At 38.9% G+C, this 21,320-nt stretch overlaps 2 protein-coding genes across 3 annotated transcripts in view; one reads left to right on the plus strand and one right to left on the minus strand.

The window, feature by feature from the left end:
* Nucleotides 1–4,493, plus strand: part of LOC307143847 (DNA-directed RNA polymerase III subunit RPC4) — a 17,861-nt gene extending 13,368 nt beyond the window's left edge. For both annotated transcript variants that reach the window (XM_079845631.1, XM_079845632.1), the window contains exons 8-9: nt 123–275; nt 3,758–4,493. In XM_079845631.1, the coding sequence (XP_079701757.1) occupies nt 123–275; nt 3,758–3,910 (306 nt within the window). In that variant the 3' untranslated portion in view covers nt 3,911–4,493. The remainder of the gene's footprint in view (nt 1–122; nt 276–3,757) is intronic.
* Nucleotides 4,438–21,139, minus strand: tfam (transcription factor A, mitochondrial). Its single transcript, XM_079845633.1, has 7 exons — nt 20,889–21,139; nt 20,463–20,590; nt 20,310–20,380; nt 11,237–11,386; nt 10,978–11,073; nt 10,217–10,273; nt 4,438–5,070 (listed from the first exon to the last, which is right to left on the minus strand). The coding sequence occupies exons 1-7, from the start codon at nt 20,969–20,971 to the stop codon at nt 4,825–4,827; spliced, it is 831 nt and encodes a 276-aa protein (XP_079701759.1). The 5' UTR covers nt 20,972–21,139; the 3' UTR covers nt 4,438–4,824.
* Between the last annotated feature and the right edge of the window lie 181 nt (nt 21,140–21,320).

A 21,320-nucleotide genomic window follows, 5' to 3' on the forward strand; every position in this document is an offset into this window, starting at 1 on the left:
GATTCATTAAAACCTGTTTTTGGACTATCAAGGAAGTTTTGAGTTCTGAAATTTACAGGATGCTTTTATGGTACAATTACCTCTCGCTCCGCTTTTAATGCTATAATGATATCATTTTTCAGGATCAGCCTGATAAAGCCGCTGTACCTTTGCTGTCTGACTTCTCAGAGGGTCTGATTGGAAAACTGCAAATTAGAAAGTCTGGTAAAGTCCAACTGGTCATGGGAAATGTTACGTTAGATGTCTCTGAGGGATCGGCCTTCTCTTTCCTACAGGTAAGTTCGTACATTGTCATTTTAGTTGCAGTGTAGCAAAATAATCTAGTAAAGATTGATAAATAACAAAATCAGTTGGGACTCTCATATTTATTTAACTATATCACAGCCTTTTGAACTATAATCATTACATCAAGCCTTATCGCAATTCCTGTTTTTCCGTGTGAAAATTTAAAGGGTTAGTTCACTCAAAAATGGAAATTAGCCCATGATTTACTCACCCTCAAGTCATCCTAGGTGTATAGGACATTATTCTTTCAGACGAATAAAATCAGAGTTATATTAAAAAAGTCCTGGCTAATCCAAGCTTTATAATGGCAGTGAATTGTTGTTTCGTAAAAGTGCATCTATCCATCATATAACTGCTCCACATGGCTCTGGGGAGTTAATAAAGGCCTTCTGAAGCGAAGTGGCACGTTTGTGTAAGAAAAATATCCATATTTAAAACTTTATAGACTAAAATAACTGAATTCAGGCGGATTGCTGCACTGTAACGTACTGCTCCGAGACAGAGGTTGAGAATCCAAATGCAGCTTTATTTGTAAGGGGTAATCCACAATCGTAGTCAAAAACAGGCAACAGGTCATACACAGGCAAGCAGTCCAAACAGGCAAACAAGGCAGGAGAGACAGGCAAACGGGTAATCCACGGAACAGGCAAGAAATCCAAAACCAGAGACATGAAACCAGGGAAACGCTCAGAAATGCAGTGATACAACGTACAAGACTTCGCAGTTAATGATAGAGTGAACATGGTTTATATAGGCTGGGGTAATGAGGTAAATGAGGTGATGAGACACAGGTGCAAACAATGAGTGATGATGAGTCCGGGCAAAGGATTGTGGGTAATGTAGTTTATGATGAAGTGACAAGTCCGGGGTGGAGTGACAGTCTGAAGTGGAGTGCCCTCAGGTGGTTCTTATGGGCACTCACACTGGTGAATTGTGACATGCACACATTTATTTACAGCGAAAGAGTAACCCTTGACGCATACATACTGACGAACGCAGAAGTGCCGAGGATAGAGCAAAACAAAACACCGGTCATGAATTAAACGTGAATTTTTAAAGAGAAATGGCGGAGGATTTCGATATAAGAGAAGAGGGGCTTGAGTTTGTCGCCCAGCCCTATCCGCGAGAGACGTCAAATCTTGCGATCCTCCTGTACATTACGTCAGCGGTTACTCTATTGCCGCAAGTCAAATTGCATCCGGCTTTCTGTCGGAAGTTAGTTATTTTAGTCTATAACGTTTTAAATATAGATATTTTTCTTACACAAACGTGCCACTTCGCTTCAGAAGGCCTTTATTAACTCCCCAGAGCCGTGTGGCGCAGTTATATGATGGATAGATGCACTTTTATGTACTTCATAAACGAGACAACAATTCACTGCCATTATAAAGCTTGGATTAGCCAGGACTTTTTTAATATAACTCTGATTTTATTTGTCTGAAAGAAGAATGTCATATACACCTAGGATGACTTGAAGGTGAGTAAATCATGGGCTAATTTTCATTTTTGTGTGAACTAACCCTTTAAGACTTGTATACTAATATAATTTAAAATGTTTTTTTACCTTTTACCCCCGGTTTCACTGACATAGCTTAAATCTATTCCTATACTAAAATGCATGCTTGAACTGTCTTAACTGAAAGCAACTTGCACCAACATATCTTAAAATGTGTCACTCTCATTGTTTTGTCTCAAGATGCACACCAGTAATGTTTTTTTTTTTTCTAAGGCATGTTTTGAATGGCTACTTAAATGCCCTAAGTGAATTGAATCTAAGCCCTATCTGTGAAACCAGGCCTTAAAGTATTTTAGACTTTTTTGAATTGAATTTAAAGGGATAGTTCACCCAAAAATGAAAATTGTGTCATCATTTACTCATCCTCAAGTTGTTCCAAACCTGTATGAGTTTCTTTGTTCTGCTGAACACAAAAGAAGATATTTTGAAGAGTGTTTGTAACCAAGCAGATAGAGCAACCATTGACTACCATAGTATTTTATTCCCTACTATGGTAGTCAATGGTTGCTCTATCTGCTTGGTTACAAACATTCTTCAAAATATCTTCTTTTGTGTTCAGCAGAACAAAGAAACTCATACAGGTTTGGAACAACTTGAGGGTGAATAAACGATGACAAAAATTTTCATTTTTGGGTGAACTATCCCTTTAAGACTTTTAAAGGACTTGCAGGAACCCTGGAAAATAGTCAAAATAGTTAGGGGTGGGCGATATGGTAAAAATAACATATCACAAAAGTTTTAAGATAGGATCACAATCTTATCACGAATCTTTTTCATGACAAAACGCTTTCAAATGATAAGACGTGAAAGAAAACTTAGTTCAGTACTCGCGCACTGTGTGACAGGCTTTTAGTAATGCGTGCGCTTCGGGTGTATGCGCTCAGAAAAGCTTATGTCAGAACAGCGTGCGAATAATAAACTTTCGTGTTGGTGAAGAATTGCAATTGCAACGTGGCAAATAAATGCACTATGAGAGCGCTACACAAGATACGTTTGATTATTCACCGTCTGGATGCTCATAATTGATCGGGTGAATGCACGTTTTAAACAGCCTATTGTACACGCAAGTAAAATAGTCATTATAAACTAATGCGCTGCTGCATTGTAACGCACATACAGACAGACAGTAGCTCGCACATTACGCGCACAGAAATATTTCAATAGCGCAGAAATGTATTGTCAACACTGCTCTGTGAGATATCAATAAAATAGCTTAGAAACTGAAAAGTTCTAGCATATATTTCTTAGTAACTAAAACCCACAGCTTCACTATTAGAAACACTGGCAGGTAGAATTAATTCACACGCAATCGCTCTCACTAATGCGTCCATATTAATATAATCTTTACTGTGCTACTTTATCAGTATCGGAGTTAGAACGAGCAGAAATCTGTGAGAAATAACGACCCAAAGACAAAAGAACTGATAGAAATAAGCTGTTATGCATGAGCAATAGCCCGTGGGCAGAGCTGTGTCATATGCCATAGCTGTGCACAGGGCAACCCGTGTTCAGTCTCAGCTCAAGGTTCAGGCTTATTTGTTCATTAATGACGTAATCAGCGACTAGTTGACGTCGACTTTAATCACATAATGTCATCAAAAATCATTCAACCCCAACACCCAACATCTTGCCATTATACTGTGACCTACCAGCATCAGTTGCGTTGCTTCACCTCCATTCATAAATCCTCTCCCGTGGCCTCATGGGATAGTACAAATGTCCATTGAATGCGCATTTCAGAATCTATAGTAGCCTATATATAGTAGGGATTAGGGAAGTATACGATTTCGGACGTGGTGTATGGGTTCCAACAATTGTTGTCCCCACTGTAGCATTCTGGATTGCCAAGCTGATATTGAAGTCAACTGGATCTGTTTTATTTACTGAAGGACTGTATAACTGATCTCCTTTACATGAAGGATGTTTCATGGGATATGATCATGTTTGTGTCTGCAGCAACTTGTTTGTGTGCGGCTGTCCGAGGGCCTCACCGGGGACATGACTGTGCTGGGAAACATCACACACAAGCTGGTGTGTTCACCTGATTTTGAGACTTTACTGCAAGAAGCCAAGTTGCCATCTGATCCCTGCTCGGCTTCAAAGTCCTGATTTTATTCCACAAGAATATTTAAATTTATAATGTAAATAACTGTTTTAAAAGTGAGGTCTTGTGGCCTTAGTTGTACAAAGTACTGAAAAATATTAAAGCCAATATTCAGGCCATTTGCATTTAAAAGGGATAGTTCACCCCAAATTTTGTCATTAGTTGCTTCATGTCATAAAACAGATGGAAAAAAATTGAAAAGAGCAACTCAGACATTCTTTAAAATATCTGAATTTGTTTTAAGGACTTCACACCAAGGACTATAATGATAAAGAAATATAAAATCGCATAGCATTTAAAGTGGCAGATGATAAAACTGCAGCATATGTTTATAATAAACAGAACGTTAAAATGTATTGTTGTAGATGCTTATATAGTTATCGTTTTTGGTGTGAACGGGCCTTTACACAGAATAAAAGTCATACAGGTTGTAAATGTGATGTCAAGTAAATGACTTTGCGGTGAACTATTCCATTTAACCTTAGAAAGCACACTTCTAATGGGTTTTCATGAAATTGTATAGTATTGTTTTCTGCTTTTGTATAAATTGTGAATGTTTATTTTGTAAGTAAAGACATACAAAACATGGCGTCCTCTTTTAAAGCATGATATGCAAACTCATTCTAAGAAACAAATGAAAACTGATGTCAGTAATACGGTTCATGGCAAGTAAAGAAATGTTCTCGAGTAGCTTAAAAGTAGTACTATGAAAGCAGTCATATTCATGGCCTAAAATATTTACATGATAAAAACGACTGAAAAGATGGAGACGTCATGAAGGGCTCTTCACAGTTTTAAAGCCTTCATGCTTTGAACACTATATAAATGCAGCTCTAATAACGGAAAGCACAGGCTTTTTATTGAGGACGGAACTGGCCTTTGTACAACACACTCTCGTCTACCAGAGTCATACATAATCTCACTTCTTGGTGCTCTTCACAGTCTTTTTCACAGCAGTTCCGGCAACTTTAGCCTTCTTTTTTGGCGCTTTTGCCTTTATCACGGTTACTTTGGATTTCTTCTTTCGGTCTGCTTTGGCTTTGATGGATCTCCTCTCTTTTCTGCGAACAAGGTCTTCCCTTCCAATCTCAATCATGTGCTCCTCCCACGATTTTATTTCATTCTTGTAACGGACTTTGTCATCCTCTGACAGCTGTGTGTACATCTAAAAAAATGGAGCAGTGAAATCAGATAAAGCAAAACATAGGCCACATTCGAACAGCAATAGAATACGGTTGTCAGTCCTGTATTTGAGTCCTTATTACGATTCACACACAGTACGGTTATTTATGGGAATGACAACTGCATTCTATAACCAAACACACCCGTCTATTTTCAGGAATCACAACCCATTCTCGGAAAGCCACTCTTGTATCAAAAGTGATAAGACTTCAGTTTTATGGACTTCGGCATCTTTGATATTACTTGGTCATTGTGTCTGGTAAGGGAATATGGGCTTGACTCTCATTGCACACTCATACATACAGTATTCGAGACGGTTCGAAGTTTGTGTGTGAACTAGAGTTTAGATTCTCTGCCCGTTTATTTATGAGATGTGCTCCAGTTCATGTGCAATGAAAGTGATCGCTCCCGCGCTTTCATGTCACGATTATAGTCTGCTACAGTCTATTTGCTTCTTATTGATTAAATCCAGGTAATTGGCTGAATAAACCTTTATTAAAATTGAGACACAATTTATACAAAACGAAATTCACTTTAAAAGAAAGGCTTTCTACAAAACGAAACTTAATATTATACAAAATATAACCACCAAAATAATTTCTGACCCACTCGCATCTTTGCACTTATAATCAGATGAAATTTAAAAATAACAATATTTAAACATAAATATGAAAAATGGCTACAACAACTATAGTAGGCTACAGTACAGTTAAATGTCATGTCTGAGTTGGATTTGAGCGAACATCATTTTACCGGTGAGCGTTTCATGAGTGTGCGCCTGCATAGAGTGGATTATTGAGCGGAGCGTCACACCGGTCCGCTTTGCTCATTACATGCTCGTTCTCGTCAGAACACCCACGTATTAAAAATGGTCGGGTTTAAATCAGGCACGGGCTCATAATTAGTTAATGGGCCGGGCCGGGCTCGGACACAACGTGCACGGGCTCGGGTAGGATCAGGCTTGATTTTTTGAGCCCGATCGAAGCTCTAACGTGAACAGGTCATTTTCGAGACTCGCACTTGTTAGTAAACGCGGTTGTCAATCCCAAAAACTGACACTGTAAACTTTAAAAATAACTGATTTAAACAATGTAAATCAGTTATTCTAAAATGCCAAATTATGGTGAAAATCTAAGGGAGATCCATCCTTCAAAGAGAATGCAATCCCAGAATTCATCGTGACAAGCTCAATTCCCAACCAAGCAAGTAGTATTACATTTTAAAATGTTTCTATTTGAATTTATTTTATGTTATTTATCCCTGTGATGGGACAAAACTAAATTTTCAGCATCATTACTCCAGTCTTCAGTGACGCATGATTCTTCAGAAATAATTTTAATATGCCGATTTTATGCTCAAGAAATATTTCTTAGTTATTATTATCAATGCTGAAAACTGTTGTGCTGCTTAATATTTCTATGGAAACCGTAATATATTTTTTCAGGATTCTTTAATAAATGGAAAGCATTTATTTTTAAGGTCGAGTAGGCTGTACATGATAAGTGATATTTATAGGTTACGTTCACACTGCCAATTTATTGCTTGGATCCAAATTATTTATTTTTTTTTTGGTTTAGCTGTTCACATTGTTGCTTTAAATGTGGCCAATAACAGATTCCAGTGTGAACAGATCATGGTCCTGAACTAACCTGCACGTGCAAAAGAACGATTAAAAGATGGCACCAGCACGCTGTCATACGGAAGTAAACTCGGAGAACATTAAAGTAAGTGATTATGCGTTTATTTACAGAGTAATCTTCCGCAGAAGCCAGCGAATGAATATGCAGGCAATATAAAAAAACAAAGACGATGGGAAAAATAAGCAGTTTTTAAACATTTATGAAGTTAGCCCCATGTTTTGCTTGTATATAGAGCTATCACTGTAAAGGCATGTTCACACCGGGATGATTTTCACGCGCGTTTATCGCCGACGTTTAGCGCCTTGTGACTAAACAAAGGGTACCAATGTGAGTGTGCACACCGACTCGCAAAACGGCAGGTGTAAAAGCGTCATTTTTTAAAAAACGCCTCGGGTTCGTTTTTTTATTTTGACGTGGCGCGTTAAAAACTGGCTGACCAATGAGATCAGCGCTTTAGTTCACGTGCCTGGAGTTGCTGAAGTGACAGTAAAACACGACTTGGTGGCGCTCAAGCACAAAACGGTCTTGCCGAGCACACATTGATACGACGAAGAAGTAGTAGGTAGACAAAGAAGAAGATGAGCTGCTAATGCTGCCTGCCAGTTAGCAAAAAGTGTGTGAATGGTTTTGGCCATAGACATAATATCCATCCATCCATCCATCATCTTCCGCTTATCCGGGGCCGGGTCGCGGGGGCAACAGTCTAAGCAGAGACGCCCAGACTTCCCTCTCCCTAGCCACTTCCTCCAGCTCTTCCGGGGGGACCCCAAGGCATTCCCAGGCCAGCCAGGAGACATAATCCCTCCAGCGTGTCCTAGGTCTTTCCCGGGGCCTCCTCCCGGTGGGACGTGCCTGGAACACCTCCCTGGGAAGGCGTCCAGGAGGCATCCGAAAAAGATGTCCGAGCCACCTCAGCTGGCTCCTCTCGATGTGGAGAAGTAACGGCTCTACTCTGAGCTCCTCCCGAGTAACCGAGCTTCTCACCCTATCTCTAAGGGAGCGCCCAGCCACCCTGCGGAGAAAGCTCATTTCGGCCGCCTGTATCCGGGATCTTGTCCTTTTGGTCATGGCCCACAGCTCATGACCATAGGTGAGAGTAGGAACGTAGATCGACCGGTAAATCAAGAGCTTTGCCTTACAGCTCAGCTCCTTCTTTACCATGACAGACCGGTACATCGACCGCATTACTGCAGAAGCTGCACCAATCCGTCTGTCAATCTCCCGTTCCATCCTTCCCTCACTCGTGAACAAGACCCCAAGAAACTTGAATTCCTCCATTTGAGGCAGGAACTCTCCACCCACCTGAAGCGGGCAAGCCACCCTTTTCCGACTGAGAACCATGGCCTCGGAGGTGCTGATTCTCATTCCAGCCGCTTCACACTCGGCCGCAAACCGTCCCAGTGCATGCTGAAGGTCCTGGCTTGAGGAGGCCAACACGACAAACATCATCCGCAAAAAGCAGTGACGAAATCGCGTGGTCCCCAAACCGGACACTCTCCGGCCCTTGGCTGCGCCTAGAAATTCTGTCCATACAAATTATGAACAGAACAACATGCACCGGGAGCAAGTTTGACTTACTGCCGGCAATGCGGACCAAGCTCCGGCTCCGGTCGTACAGGGACCGAACAGCCCTAAGCAGGGGGCCGCCAACCCCATACTCCCAGAGCACCCTCCACAGGGTGCCATGAGTAACACAGTCGAATGCCTTCTCCAAATCCACAAAACACATGTGGACTGGTTGGGCAAACTCCCATGAACCCTCCAGCACCCTGGAAAGGGTATAGAGCTGGTCCAGTGTGTAGACATAATATATTTGTGGTTTTGGCAAGCACGTATATACTGTCTCTCTTCTTCTTCTGTGTGACAAGCGAGTGTCAGAAGCGTAAAGTGCCGCAGCACCACCTTGTGTACCGGGAGCGCATCTACTGAATGTGCACGTTCACTCGGCGCATCGCCAGTGAAAATTGCTTGGGTGTGAACACTCAAGACGCGCCGAAAAACGTCACGAAAAAAGCTGGCGATAAGCGCGCAATATTTGTCCCAGTGTGTACAGGCCTTAATACTAATGAATTCTTACACATCACTTTCCTTCACTGACTACCTTTAACCAGAGGTGGACAAAGTACACAACTCCATTACTTGAGTAAAAGTAAAAATACTATTGGTTAAATATTACTCCATTACAAGTGAAAGTTGTAAAGATAGATTTTTACTTAAGTAAAAGTACAGAAGTACTTGATTTTAAAAGTACTTAAGTATCAAAAGAAAAAGTAAACGCATTATTTTATTATTGTTGCATTGTTGCATGAATGCACACTGTTCCATCATGGTGGTTTAAGCCAGTCATGCTCCATCTGACATGCTAGCATATCTTGAACTCATTTAAATACTTGCTTAAAAGTTACAAAGCTCTTGTCAAAGTCAAAATCATACTAGAAAAGAAAGGTTTCTACATTGTGTTTATTTGACAGGATTATGTAAAAACATATTTCTGAAAGGACTTCAGTTAACATTATTAGCCCAACTATGCTTTTGCATGCTAACTAACATCATTGTCGAACGTTACCTATGCGTTAGCGCTCTATCCACAAGGCTATGGCAACTTGGCGGGTAAATCTATAAAAAATAATTTGACCAATCATACTTCATACCAGTGTTAATTTTGACAGCAAACTTGGATTTAGTTTTTGCAACATTTTAGGCATCTGAATTGTTTTAGTTTTAGTCTAGTTTAAATTGACTATAATAAGATTTTAGTTTTCAATAGACTAAAATTCAGTACTTGTGGTCTGGCGTTTGAGAGGCAGCTTACTGTGTGCACTTTCGTGTCGTCGCACTTTTTCAGACTTTCCACGTCTGCTCTTCTGAATTTTAACTTTTAAGTATGACCATGGTTGCGCGCACTGCATCTGGGAACTGCCGCCTTCTATTTTGCCATCAATTGGTTGGTGTTCAAAAAATACTTGGAAATCATTGAACTTCATGTGATCCTACAAGAGTGATTACTGATAGGCTGTCTGCAAAGTACAGATACTCAAAAAGTGTACTTAAGTACAGTACTCAAGTAAATGTACTTAGTTACTGTCCACCTCTGCCTTTAACAACTGTCTTGATTACTTTGGGTATGTAAAATCTTTGAAGTGACTCCCATGAGCGCAGAATTGCGGTGTGACGTAAAAGTCGCATGAATATGCCTATTCAGACTGAGGTCGCATTGCAAAACATCTGACTGGTATCGAATTTAGGACCACATTTGGAAGTGGCACAAATCAGAATTGAAAAGATCAGATTCCATGTGGTTTGTGCTGTTCACACGGTCATGACAAAAACAGTCGCACAGGAGCAAAAATATGGGCCACATTTACCTGCAGTCTGAACGTAGTAACCTTAGATGCAGACAGTGAACAGCAAGGCAGCTCACTAGATTACGGGACAGAGCCATATTGTGTACCACTTTTGAAAACAATGATCAATTTAGGCAAAACTCACTTGTTTCTGTGTGATGTTGAATCGCATCCAATCATCTCTCAGCGACTTCATCTTTTCCTGGAAGGAAAAATGACATTATGAAATACCTAAAACGGTATATTATGGAAATATATATTTTTTGGTTTTAATGATCTGTAATATCAGTTACACTGAAAACCTCAAATATATCAATAAGTTAAACAGCTAAACTAGGTGCTAAGATTAAATATCTCCAAAATAAATACATTAGCTCCCTTGCAAAAATAAATAAAATGATTTACACAAAATATACTATAGTTTTTTTTGTTTGTTTTTTGTACAAATGTACACTTATTTAGAAAGGACACTTTAAACTGATCAAAAGACAAAGACATTTATAATATTTCAAAATATTTCAATAAATTCTGCTCTTTTGAACTTTCAATTCATCAGTGTCCTGAAAAAAATGTATCACGGTTTCCACAAAAATATTACTGTTTTCAATATTTATAATATTAAGAAATGTTTCTTGAGCAGCAAATCAGATTTTTAGAATTATTTCTGAAGGATCATGTGACACTGAAGACTGGAGTAATGATGCTGAAAATTCAGCTTTGATCACAGAAATAAATTACATTTTTAAATATATTGACATAGAAAACAATTAAAATTGTAATAATATTTCACAATATTACTGTTTTTTTTATCAAATAAATGCAGCCTTGGTGAGAATAAAAGAAAAAAAATCCTACAGACCCCAATGGTAATGTTACATTTTTAGATAAACTAAAGTTCATCTTCACCTGCATATTAGTTCCTTTTGCTTCCTCGAAGTGCTCCGCCATGAAGATGTTGAAGGCGCTCCTGGGGCGTTTGGGCTTGCCAAGACTATTCAGCTCCTACAGTTAAAGTACAAAATAAAAATACTTTCTCAAAAACTCAGAACCTAAGTTATGCAAAACAAAACCAAGGATGAATATAGTATAAAGGGGAATTAAATAATCGTAAAGATTCTCATCTGTGGTTTAGAATAGTAGTTACATGACGGAAGGCAACTCTCACCTTCTTTCTCCTAATTGCTTTTCTTTTGGCCGCTCTTTCTCGCTTTTCCTCTGCAATAGCTGCTGTCTGTGCAGGAGTGAGTTGGGCTTTGTATGTCTCCAAGGCAAGCTTATACTGCTCCCTGGATACCAAAGATGCATCCTGAAATTGCTGCACATGTGACAGTTCAAATTAGTGGCTGACTGAGGAATTGTTCAATACCATTTAATAAAGAAAAGGTAGGCCGATATAACGTTAAGATCCACAATTAAAGGGGACCTATTATACAAAATTCACTTTGAAATGGTGTTTGAATATAAATGTGTGACGGCAGTGTGTACACAACCATCATATAATGCTAAAAATCCACGGCGACTTTTTTAAATCCCCATAAATCATATGAAGGGTTTCAGAATAAGCCGTTTGCAGATTGTGCAATCGATTGTGATCGCTTGGTTTTTACATTTAAAACCATCATAATGTATAAGTAATAGGCTATTTTCTACCCTGGTTTTGAGCCTCTCTCATGGAACGCTCTGTTTTTATGGACGTTCCGCATTGAAGACTTGGAAGTAAACGCCCACTGCTATGATTGGTAGGGCTGTGTTGAAAAAAATCGATTCACCAATTCTGAATCGATTTTCATATTAATTTCTAAAGATCGATCCGTAACTCAGAGGATCGATTTAATAATAGGCCTACATTTTCCCCGTGAATTTTTATTTGCCGCGTCATTGAATTCACGCATTCGCGCGAGGTGGAAGGACATTAAAACAACGAACATGTGATCTTTGAAAACTCCAGAAACGCTAAAAGCTGCGATCTGGCAGATTGTGGTTTCTCTTGATTTCAGGCGTTTATCCTCCGAAGCCGTACAGGGTGCGTCCCTGCCGCTTCAGCGCGTACACAACATTCATGGCGGTGACGGTCTTTCTCTTGGCGTGCTCGGTGTAGGTCACGGCATCGCGGATCACGTTCTCCAGGAACACCTTCAACACTCCGCGGGTCTCCTCGTAGATCAGACCGGAGATACGCTTGACACCGCCGCGGCGAGCCAGACGACGGATGGCGGGTCTGGTGATTCCCTGGATGTTATTGCGCAAAACTTTACGGTGACGCTTAGCGCCTCCTTTACCTTTGCGATCTTAATGTCAATTCTTAATGTAATTTTTAATAATACATCAGGTTTGCGTCTAAATAATTGGTCTACTGCTGCTGATATACCTCTGCGTCCTCTGTCGTCTACACCAGTGCAAGTTTGTGAAAGCAGTTGTATCAACACTCTGGAAGGGGGATTGTTCTTTGCATCCATCAATACTCCATTAATTTGCAGTTGAATGTCTATAATAATAGTATCAATATGTTGCATAACTACAGTCCAGTAATTCAGGTAACAGCTGGAAAAAAATGCTTTCTTAAAAAACACTTATCTAAATCTCGAAGATCAGATCGGATCGGATCGGATCGAATTATGATAATCGATTCAAGATCTTGAGAATCGGAATTGAATCGATTCTTGAAATTTGAATCGAAACCCAGCCCTAATGATTGGATAACAGTTTTGCATATTACAATGAGCTTCAGCAATTGCTTTGAAAACGTGTGGAAAAACGGCACCCGGAATGATTCGCCCACAGGGCTCGCAAAATGTCTTTATTAAACAAACCCAATGATTTCTCTCTCATCCACCCGCAATTAATTGGAATGTTATTTTTCATTACTTGGCCCGTCCGATCGGTGGATATAACCACAAACCGTTCACCACTAACACACACACGCGCACAGACACAAGCCAAGTACGTGTATCAGCAAAACTTGACTGCAGACAAAACTGTATCAGCAAAACCAGAATATTCGAATATTCGTTCGATGGGTTGGTATTCGATTTTCAAATTTGTGATTCGAATATATTCGTTGTTGTTGTTTTTTCGCGAGCACCTGGCATCCCGCTCGAAACGGCTCTCATTCGCGCTTGCATATGTTTACACTATAAAATACAATACTTTTTTTTCAATTGTCTTATAGCCAAGCCATTTTAATAGCCTCGTTATACTTAATAAATATATTTGCTTCTTCTTAGTGTTCCCTGCACCAGAGCGCACAACTGCATGAGCTTATATGGCAGAAGCCATGTCTGAGCTTGCATTTTGGTTTAAACTGCGTTCGTTTGACATTATGGAAAATATAATAATAGAATCAAAATGTATTATCCTTTTTACACGTTAGGGATGTGACGGTGAAAAATGTTTCCCTCACCGTTTCCCTCATTGCTGTGCTTTTGCACTGAGCGGCTGAACGCATGCAGCCATGCGCAGTTTACTTTCGGTTTGCCAATTCAGGGGCGGGTTGCTTGAATTGTGGGTTCATTAGCTATTATTCTTAATGAAAAACATAGCATCAAAACAGTACAATGACAAACTCCCTTAAATAGGCGCTTTTACATCGCTTTAAAACCAAATATTCCGCGATCATCTTGTAAATTAGCTCTCGTGAAGAATATGATCTGACTGCTGCTGCTGATGTGCTGAGACGCCCGTTAGTTTGGCTCAAGTGGCACTTTCAGTTTTTTAGAGCCCTGCACGGGCCCCAAATCTAGGCCCTAGCCCGGCCGTGTCCGACAGCTTACCAAAACTATTGGCCCGAGTCCCGTGAATAAAAAAAAAAAAAAAAAGTATCCTCCCTATTAGGCCTACACATCGTTGCAGCCATTAAAATAGTTCAGTTTTGTTTTTAATGTCTAAGTAGTTATATTTAGTTTCTTTATTAAGTTAATTTAGAAAAATGTTTAAAGCATTTTTTTGTTTGTTAAATTAAAGTTATAGTTTTTTTTAAAGTAATGACCAAGCGGCCAGCAGCTGACAGTGAGTTAACAACACGTTTGATCAATTTAGCCTCTCAAATCAACACTGTCTTACTTATATTAAAATCCATAGATATAAAACACTTCAAGCAAATCCATAGATATAAAACACTTCAAGCATCACAATGTTGGTTAACATTTAACCTACTATCACCACTACCACAGTAAAAAGGCATTTTTGACAAGCTGAGGCAGGCAGATGCTGCTCGCAACGGCACAAATGAAACAAATAAAGTGAATTGACGTGTTTTTTTATTATTATTTTTTTTTATTTAATTAATTTTTTTATTTTAGTGCCATATAGAACCTTTTTTTTTAGTAAACATTCCTCCCTATTACACATTGTTGCAGCCATTAAAATAGTTCAGTTTTGTTTTTAATGTCAAAGTAGTTATATTTCGTTTCTTTATTAAGTTAATTTAGAAAAATGTTTTTTTGTTTGTTAGATTAAAGTTTTTGTTTTTTAAAGTAACGACCAAGCGGACTGAGTGAGTTAACAACACGTTTGATCCATTTATCCTCTTAAATCAACACTTAACTTGTCTTGCTTATAATAAGGTTTTTTTTTAGTAAACGTGTTCAAACATAAATAAATAAACAGGCAGGTTGTCTTAACTTACACCTCTCCGCGAAATTAATATAAAATTCTTCAATTATTGCGCTAGGCTAGCCTATGCGCATTTAACGGAGTTCACGTCAACGAAAGCAACAGATATGAGCTGCATTATATTCATCAGCTCATTTCAAGATCAAAGACTGCGATATCAGAACAAGTGACCTAAGCACTGGTGAGAGCATTTAGTCTCATTCGTTTTAATGAAGATGATTGTGTTTTTGAGCATCTAAGACGTTCTGCAGTTTGCGTGTTGGCTTGGTTTACTCATTTGCGGTGATACTCTAAACCAGTGTTTCCCAACCGGGGTGCCGCAGCACCTGACGAGAGCAGGGGGGCCGTGTAAAAGTCCTTCAAATAATTTTTTTTTTCCTTCAAATTTTTCAAATAATTCTCTCTTTGTAAACTTTGTTCAATGCATGCGAGTGCTGCCGTATGTTTGAATATGACCGGTAATTTTCGCCGTCATCACCCGGGTGTAGTAGTGCCAGAAGACGCGAATGAGAAGTTGCGCGCGCTGTGAGAAAATGTGTCTCTGTGCACTCATCCGAAAGCGCGCACACGTCTCACAGCGCGCAAATATTGAGTTCTCTTTCAAGTCTTGCTCTTGAACAGACAAATTAGGACAAAAAGTATGTCAACATGTCCATCTTGATGAGTATTCTAGCAGACATAGTCTGTATGCCTTAAGTAAACTTTATACAATCGAGAAAGACAACGCATATCCGAGCATTAGGTCTTAAAGGGGCAGTAGCCTTTACTGCTGTCTGTTTAATGTCAAACAACAATAGACAAGGACATCACTCACTGCTCTTGATTGAATAGCTTTTGTAAGTTTAATAGGATTAATCTTTAATTTATACACTCAAATATGCAATGCTATTTTACATTTGATCAATTTCTGTACCGGAAAACTAATGTTAGACGTACCTGAAAAACCTGAAAAGCATTGTTTATTTTATTAGTATCTTTGCTCTATATTTTTTATTTGTGCTGCTGCTTGTATTTAAATTATTTCTTCTTATTATTTTCTTTATTTTTATTTGACAGTAGTCCTTTTTTCCCTGAACATAGCAAATACTGAACCGTACCGAAACCGTGAACCTAAAACCGTGATACAAACCGAACCGTGAGCAATCTGTTCCGTTATACCCCTAGCGTAATGTATGCGATGGGGTGCCACAAAATGGAGAACATTTTCAAAGGGTGCCATGACTGAAAAAAGCTTGGGAAACACTGCTCTAAACACTGTGCGTGGTGTCATGGTCTCATGTTGTTTCCACCAGCACAGCACACCTCATTGCTTCTTTTAATTAATTAATGTCTAAAATATAAAATGAAGGAAAAAGCCCGCGTTTGAGGTATGACGTGAAAATTGGCCTGAAGCCCGGCCCCAGGGGCAGAAATAGGGGCTCTATTTAATCTGTTCTATAACTGAACATAATTATTTTTACTAGCTACTATAATATATCAAAACTGGGACGTAACAGACCTGTGTGTTTTGTATCACTAGTTCATTGCCCATTCGCGGAGCATAAAAGCCCTGCCCGCGTGAAGCGTGCCACTTCTCCAGATTCCAGCCTTTATTTTTAGAGAGAACGATATGTTCAGCTCCCTCCGAAGCTTCGAATATTCGATGTTGATTACTACCAAAGCTTCGAAGCTCAAAAAATGGTATTCGGACCAGCCCTACAAACCAGCACGTTCAAAACTTCTGCAATTGTATTTTTCCTTCAAATATCAAGTCGAGAGTGAACAACGCACATCAAGAAAGGAATGTTATTTCAATATTTAAGATAGCCTGTTGGGCAGGCCGGTGATACATTTTGGTAGCCCTACTGGAAAACACATAGCCCCGGGATGTCAGGCTTTCGAGTCTGATCACGAATTGTAGGACAATGAACCAACAACACCTCAAATACAAAGGATACTCCAGCCTGTGACAGCATGGTAAGTTATGTTTAGTTAGACACGTACACATAATCAATAGATATCAAACGATCTGTAACAATGCATAACTATCACATAAAATACTTTTATTTTACTCACATAAATGTATTGAACCATTCCTGTCGGATACAATATAGAAACCACATCATCGTTTTTTTAATCTCATTCAGTCTGCAAATTAGTGCTGGGCGGTATACCGGTTCATACCGAATACCGGTATTATTATTTTTTTATGATATGAATTTTGATGATACCGCAATACCGGTATATGCCGCTTAAACAACGTTCGGAACGCGGTGCAGCGCGTCATTGTTTGAGAGGGGACACATTACATTGATGCACTGAGCAGTAAGAGCACAGTTGAGATCGCATTACAGCACAGCCTATGGCTGAATCCAATACTCTCATTCACTCTTCCCTACGGTATCACTTTATTTGAAGGAGTGAATGAATTTCAATGAAAACATGCTTGAAGTCGGACAGGCAATGTGTGTACATCGGCTGTACACTCGTTATTGCGGTGCAATGGGATAGAATGAGTGCACTCAATAACGTCCATAGGGTTTCGGACACCACTACAAAGCGCTGTCCCCTCCAAATAATGCCCTATTTGAGGTTATGGCGATTTCGGATTCAGCCCTTGATTACTGTGGAGAATTCAAACTACACGCCGCCGCGATGAGATTAACAGCGCTCACCACATGGATCATATATCAGATATAGACCGGAGCGAGCGCGTTTAAGCTTTTTATGGACATATTTCATATACTATAGTGCTCTAGACATGAACCAGAAGCGTGTATGCGCGCATATTTTATCACGTCTTATTAAAATGGAATGTTTATGCACTGATTACACTGATACAACCGTATGTCTGATCACGAACGCGCTGACACGATGGATTATTCTGCTACACAAAAGACAATGATGTAAATGAATAAATAAACTGACAATTCAAGGAAGAATGGGCCAAAAAGTAACTGCTTTATTCTTTCTGTGTTAAACTGATGTGTGTCATTCGTTCAGAGAGTGCTCTTAAATGTATTGCAAATATCCGCGTTTCTCCTCGTTTGGGCAGTTTGTTGTAGGGTTAGATTTTTAAAATGCTTAAGGTGCCCTAAACTCAACTTTTAATATTCAGGTGTCTGTAAGTATGACTCTGAGCGTGTTGCAGGTCTGTGTTTTATTGGTTGTTGTCTCTCCACACACAGCATCATTTTGTGGGGCTTTGCACACCTGTATTAACTCTAGTGTAGAATTTTTCTACAATAGTCACTCATCATGACAGTAAAACAGGGTATTCTAGTCAATCTCCTGCAGTATTTCCTCTCTTAATCAGTAGAAAATGTGATTAACACCCGGTCATGCATCGGGGAAAAAATACCGTCATATACCGTGAAACCGATATAATTCAGAAAAATACCGTGATATACATTTTTGGTCATACCGCCCAGCACTACTGCAAATCCTGTCTCTTGTTTACAAATGAATCCGTGGTGAGATGAAGCGAACAAACACTCAATGTCTTACCCACGTGAGCTGGATCTTCATTAAAAATAAATTTCAACCGCATTCCTAATATTGGAAGAGTACTAGAACTAGACCTAATACTAGAACTATATAGTTATGGATTTAGTGTATGTTCGATTATATATAAGAATTGTAAAATCTAACATAACTAGACAATTCTATAAAACACAAATTAGAAGAGTATTAATTGATGGGATTGATCATTTATTTCAATTAGGGCAACAAAAATTTAATAACATGCTGTGTTTTCATGCGTTTAAAAAAACAAAACAATTCCCTTGTAATATGTAGGTAAAAGGTGAAAATTGGGCTGGGTTGACAACATTGATTTCTCGATTATAGTCAATTATTAGTTGAGGTTCCTTTTTCCTTAAAGGTCCCGTTTTTCCTGTGTTTTTGAAGCTTTGATTGTGTTTACAGTGTGCAATATAACATGTGTTCATGTTTCGCGTGTAAAAAAAAACAGTATTTTTCACACAATTTACTTATCTGTATACCGCTGTTTTCACTGTCCTAAAAACGGTTTGATGATTTCCTTATTCTATGAAGTCCCTCCTTCAGAAATATTTAACGAGTTCTGATTGTGCCAGCGATTCCCGTGTTGTGATTCGACAGCAGCTTAGCGCACGTTGCCCGGAGAGGTCACGCCTCTTACCATAATGGGGAGATGCATGCGCTCAATGTTATTGTAAACATGTCTACATTACCGTATCAATTTGAGCCGGAATTAGACCTGGGATGAAAATAACAGCGTCTCGACAACATGGCGACAAACACACTCTACGAACGCAACACTTCCTCTTCTCCACGTGGGAGAGCAACAAGACCACGCCCCCTTTTTTGCATATTCTTGTGGGCAGAGGTTATGCTGCCTTCACGTGCTATCGGAATTATTGTAAATACGAGTTTCCTAGGTAAAAATTGCACATGAACGCCCTCTAACAGCAACAATTACACACTAACTAAAGTTTGAAAAATGGGATCACGAAGAACAGGACCTTTAAAGCTACACTATGTAACTTTTCCGTCCACTAGAGTTCGCCTGTTCAAAACAAAGGCGTAGTTTGATGACACCACGTTTGATCACAGAATCTTGGGACATGTGGTCTTCACCTCACAGCCGGTGGAAAACAGTCAGGATAGGACTCGGGCAGAAATCATGTTCATGGATGCGATTATTAACATTACTGTAGTCTGAAGCAGAGCAGGACCGAGTGTTGTGGAGCTGAGCAAGGCCGCAGGAGCGATTGAAGAGCGGGACTGTTATTATGGCATAGTCGCCGGCGGGACTTTTATTATGACACGGTTGCCGACGCCACTTCCTCTTTTCCAGTCATGAGTATGAGGTAACGCAACTCTGTTTATCGTATTAGATATATCTGAGTGTGTTGAAAAGGAAGTTATGATGTTCGCTCGGCGGCTGCTATGACACTTGTTCACACTGCAGTGAGAGTAAAGTGTTTCACTGAATAAAACCGGAAACCGAGGGTGACGCAGATATGACGCAATCGACAGACGACTCCCTCACACGCATAGCTCACACGTCCCGGTTCCTTGGTTAAAATAGCAATTTCTCACGATTTACAAATAGTTGGAAACATTTGGGATATTCTAAGTACTCAACTGAACAAAATATATAACACTGGCCTAGTGGTTTCTGGATATTTTACTGCAAAAATCCTACGTAGTTCACCTTTAAGAAAAAGTGACATACTATACATAAATATAACCAAATATCACTAAAATCAATATCTAGTCAAATTGAGATTAGAATTGAATCTAATTGATTTTTTTTTCTTGAATTCTGTCAAAATACCCAGCCCTGGTTAAAAAAATCCCCATAAATAAACCCCAATCTGTCAAATACTGGATTATACTCAATATATTTTCTGATGCTGATGCTGTGATTATGAGATATATATATGTTATGAGTGTGTTTGTGTATATATTATATATATATATATATATATATATATATATATATATATATATATATATATATATATATATATATATATATATATATATATAATTTTGCCAAATACGATTTATAGTAATGGATATGTACAAATATAAGCTGAAATTTTACACAATATTCATACCAAATACAGCAATAAAATAAATAAAAAACATGAATGTACCTGCTTCTGTTCTGGTGTCAGCATTCTCCACTTCTCTGCTAACTTTCGGATAATATCCACATTTTTCAGTCCTAAGCAAAATAGATAGCTCTTTATCTTATTTTCAAATAAATCAGAAATAAAAGGTAGCCTTGCGACTGAAGAGGAAATTACCTGGGTTTTGTTTGCTGAAGTTGGGCTGCATCTCCTTCACATATGTCATGTATCCTGTCAGGGGTCTTTTGGGCGGACCCCCAGTTGTGGTGCTAAAACTCTTTATCACTGGAGCTACACATGAACACCTACAATTGCAAAGCAATGTCATTATAAAACAATGTCATGGAATGTAAAATAATTGGGGTTTTATTATATAAAAATAGCACAAAACGCTCATTACACCTTACGAAAAAGTGAAATGATCACTATTAAACTAGTGCAGCGCTGTACATATACACATTTATATCTGTCTATTGTAGCTATATATTTCTGAATGTTTCTGACGCATATAAAATATATTGGCAAAATAAAAGCCATTGGATATGATGCTTTAACTAATAAGCAGGACATGCCTGAATAACCTTAAACTTGCAGCATGCTCACCTCACAGCAGATGCACTCGAGAACAGACTCAAAGACTTGACCAAAAGATTAGCACCGACTGACATCAAGCTGAACGGAGCCATCGTGCACGTGCTGTGATCTTCCCAATAATACGAATCAAATATTTAATATGCACGGTGAGAACAATACATACACACAAGCTGACTAAAAATAAAGTACTGAAGTGTGAAGTACTGCTTTCCTCCTCCTCCAGTTAAGGCGCCATCTGCTGTCTGACCGAAGTGCATTATGGGAGAATTATTCCCCTAAAATTTCATAAAAGTACTTTCACTAAATTAACATTTGGGAAATAGCTAAAGTGCCGTGTTGCGCAATGTTAAAATAACGTTTATTTAACCTTTAGACAATATATAATTAAACAAAATAACAAAAAAGTTTACACAAGTGGTTTATGTTTAATCATATTTGAAT

The sequence above is a fragment of the Gobio gobio genome (genome assembly GCF_949357685.1).
Source record: "Gobio gobio genome assembly, chromosome: 20".
NCBI classification, from domain to species: Eukaryota; Metazoa; Chordata; class Actinopteri; order Cypriniformes; family Gobionidae; genus Gobio; species Gobio gobio.